Below are 4,288 nucleotides of genomic sequence, written 5' to 3' on the forward strand. Positions count from 1 at the left end.
ACTCGCTGAATGTCTTTGGGATTGAGTAGAGGTCACATTGGGTGACTCTCTTGTTTCTCTTTGTACATGCTGGTTAATTGAGGTGGTTGATAACCTAGGTTCATCGTCTTTCTTTCTTCTTTTCGCTACAGGACTATCTTCTTTCCCACTCCCCGAACTTCTTTTAGATTCTTTAGTTGGGGCTTCATCAGGCACTGCTAATCCCTTTATCATTAGGCATTCTGCAGCTTTTATTAGTCCAGCCAGTTCATTTTGTAACACATTAACTTCACCTACATACATATAGTTCAGGAGGGCCTCAAGGTCCTCATGTCTAATATCTTTCAACACTATAATAGGATGTTTACAATTTGTCCTTTCAAACATCTGTTCAAAATAATCACTACATGTTGACAACACCAGTTTATGGACTGGGTAAAACTTCCCATCACAGGCAATGGTGGCATCACAGTAAGACTCCTGAAATTGTAAAAACAAATTTTATTACCCTCCTATCTCCACATTTTCTTACGTTTAGCAACTTTGTATATTCCAAGGAAAATAAGATAAGGCTTTCTAATATCAAAATCATTAACCTAAATATCTATGTAAAGAATTACAAATGATACATCAATTTCACATATGCAAATTTTTACTTGCCTTGCTCCTGATAGTGGAGAGGACGTGGAAGAAAGTTGTCCGGTGGTTATTCCACTTTAGAGACAACAAACCACTCGCCATGGTGTAGTCTGTTGAGGGGAAAATTATAAATTTTATTAGACAAAATATTTATCAAAGTAAGTTTCACCCACTGTACACCTACATCATGATACTGTATTAAGACTATAGCCTTAACCCCAGGGAACACATTAATTTTTCCATCAACACAAGAATGCCTTTGACCCTTCAATTACATACTCAAAACAAAACACCTTGGTTCCACAACCTTTAAACCATGCATTCAAACCAAAGCAGTTTAATTCCACAACCCTTCAACCATACACTCAAAACAAAGCAATTTGGTTCCCTATCTCACTATTACAGCCGCTAGCTAATCCAAACCAAGAAGTGATTACTGTTGCATCATACGCACGTATCACAAAAAGTAAAGCTACCTCATAAGCCCGTCCACGGGAATCTGCGGCATGAAATTTTGAAGAAATGCTTCGGGGAGAGGCCTAACATGCCAACCTTCTCCCGCGCACAGCCTCGTCCTGGACTCGGTATTGAACTGTCAATGCGGGAACTCGATCTTCCTCTTTTAACTGGTTTCGAAATCCATTATCATGATTTAAATGAATATACGATTATTAAAGATCTTCGTGCAAAATGCTGTTTAACATGTGCACTCTAATCAAGACAAAAGGAGAGGTATAATAACGCCGAGCGAGCAAGCGGGGAAAAGGGGAGGGAGGCCGCACGCCTTAACTCCTGCGCCGACACCCTTGCTCCCCAGCGTCACCCCGCGCCCTCGCCCTTATTTCCCCTCAATGACACTTCCCCGGTACTTCTTAGATTGAATTTCATATAAAACTATTCTCCGTATATTTATGCTAGATGGTACACCATTTGGCTACGTCAATACTCACTTTATCTCGCTGACAAGAAGCGTAGATTACGAGAATTCCATTTCCTCTTCGCCGCGCAGAGCAAACATGGCGTCTTTCGCTGGGCTGTGTTTGAATCCTTTGATACTATCTCGAGGCGGTTTCATAATACCACGAAAATCTAACCTATATTTAAAAATCTTAAAAGCGACTCTCATTCAGTAATGATACATCATTGACCATATTTCTATTCACACGAAGATTAAGTAATCAATCTATGGAACCGTGTCAAATAAAACGATCATGAATTCGGACGTTTCCTTATAACGTACCCAGCGCGGTCCAGCGACTTATCATCACCAATAAATTCGTAGAATTTCACTTTAATTTCCCTTCAGTCACAATATTTGATAACAGCAAGAAGGCATATAGAATGACCGTCATTCACAAATTCATAAGTATTGAGAAATCACGATAGTCCCAGTATGAATGAATGATCAACCAGCGTGATGATGGCTGGGAATAGCGTCACAAGCTTGGTGGCTTCGGCTTCGGGCAGCTTGATGTAGCGCAATACAGTTTTCACTTGTGTCTGCTTTTCGTATCCAATAATAATCTGTAAAAAGACGCCTTTAAAATTATTTATTTTCTTCTTCCACACTCATAAGTGTGACCTGTATCCAGTCACAGCGTAATGTATCTAAACAAAGGAAATAAAGCAGTTACAGTTTGATTCTGCATGTACAAAGCATATTGCATTGTCTACATTTTTACAGTAGGTATAGTCACATTGATATTTATACGTATATGTTAGATAGAGATACTCAAGTGTTTTTAAATATATGATGCATTAAAAAAAGGCTATTTTTGCAACCCCGGTTTCTATGAAAAAAATGGTGTGGTTAATGCGCACACCAATGGTTGAGAATAAAGGTTATGAATTTGGCGCAAAGCACGTGGGCAGGGGTAAACGCAAACCTTAACCCCATTTATCTCAAAACTTGATTTTGGCGAGTTAGCCTCTCCCATTCTTAACGCCACACACACACACACACACACACACACACACACACACGCACACACACACACACACACACACACACACACACACACACACACACACACACACACACACACACATACACACACACACACACACACACACACACACACACACACACACACTTTTTTCCACTGCTCTTGGGCAAAGAGATGTTCACTGTAGTTCTATTTTGTGAAATGTAGATGGCTACACAAGTGCTTAGCTAGTAAGGAGTCAATTAATAGAGACCTCTGGACTCGGTATCTCTCCCGATTTCATCTTTCCTGAGGTCTTCAAGAAATTACCATTATGTTATTAACATACCTAATAGCAATGTAAGAAAAGGGTAAACAGGAGAGGCAGGTTGCTCCTTGAGGACTGAGCACTTATAGGGCCATGTAATGATAATAATGAATAAAGTTATCTCACTGTTAGCATAGGATGTAATGTAGGTACAGTCAGAAACAAAGAATTGTTACCCTTTACACCAACTAATATGAAAAAAAATAACAACCAAGAGATGGCACTGACAAAGGTTACATTTTCGTTGAAGATTTTGTAGTTCCCGCAGCTGTTTGGAGTTAAGGAAGAGATGGATATATGTTGAATTTCAAGAGAACAGTGTTGTATAAACTATCTAATAGTTTATTTATATGTCTGCACATATTTACGCCCTATTTTGGATATGAGCAAAAATAAGGACTTCATTAAAGGGTTGATTTTTTCTTGTCTTCATTTTCTGTGATTTCATGGTTATTCATCCTGGTAAACTCTCCCAATATCTTACTCGTTATTATTGAGGGGGGGGGGGTGATCAAGGAGACAGACTGGGGCCCAATGTAGGGCTTGCCCCTACCTAGGACTTCAGCCCTCGCCTCAACTAATTTTGCTTGGTCGTTTCTTCTCCTCATTTCTTCCGTATCTTCTCCAACCCCTACTTCTGTCCCATTCCTAAGGTATGAGAGCCATGCTGAAAGGATGAAAGGCTGGCTTTATGTCAGTCATGAACGGCCTCCTGGAGCCATGAACACGGTATTCCTTTGGTTAATTGCCTAGCTCTTACCCTTTATGGTGTACAGGGGCATTAAGGCTTTCCAATATACCAACTAGCCTATCTGATTTCGATTTCGATGGTTGTCCGACCCCTGTCCCTCCTACAGATACTAATACCGTCTCGACGTTTACTGACAACTCTATCCATTCTGAACCACCCACCCAGGTTATTACTCATTCTCCAGAATGAACCCCTTCTTCTCTCCCAACATTCTCTTCTCCATCTCCTACTGCACAGTCTTCTTCAATGTCTACCCCCTATTCCCTTATTACTATTCATCTTTACTGTCCTCCCCCCAACAGAACTACTGCACCACCCCATCTTCCTCCCGCCCTCGTCCTGTTCCCCGTCAATGTCAGAAATGTTGGCGTTTTGGTAACCCAGTTTAACACTCGATCCATAGCCCGCTGCCCTCTATGTGCCCAACCTGGTCATGACCGTTCAAATTGCCCTGCTCAGTCACGTACATGTGTCAACTGTGGCGATTCCTATGACGTATTTCATAGGAGCTACCCTGCCTATATAAGCCCGAAGGTGAGGTAGCATTTCTTAGATTCAAACTAGGTCTCACTCTTCATGAGGCTAGACAGGAAGCACGACGACGAGGTTTTTCTCCCTCTACTTATTCCAAAGCAGTCCTTCGCACTCCAGCCCCCCCCCCCCCCT

At 41.3% G+C, this 4,288-nt stretch overlaps 1 protein-coding gene across 1 annotated transcript in view; it reads right to left on the bottom strand.

The window, feature by feature from the left end:
• The window catches only part of LOC113818133 (longitudinals lacking protein, isoforms H/M/V), a gene marked incomplete in the record, with an annotated part of 62,881 nt that extends 60,816 nt beyond the window's left edge, over positions 1-2,065 (bottom strand). Inside the window, 3 exon segments of the mRNA XM_070140887.1 lie at positions 1-459; positions 640-728; positions 1,569-2,065. Of these exon segments, the coding sequence (XP_069996988.1) occupies positions 1-459; positions 640-720 (540 nt within the window).
• Between the last annotated feature and the right edge of the window lie 2,223 nt (positions 2,066-4,288).

Source organism: Penaeus vannamei, chromosome 27, assembly GCF_042767895.1.
Source record: "Penaeus vannamei isolate JL-2024 chromosome 27, ASM4276789v1, whole genome shotgun sequence".
NCBI classification, from domain to species: domain Eukaryota; kingdom Metazoa; phylum Arthropoda; class Malacostraca; order Decapoda; family Penaeidae; genus Penaeus; species Penaeus vannamei.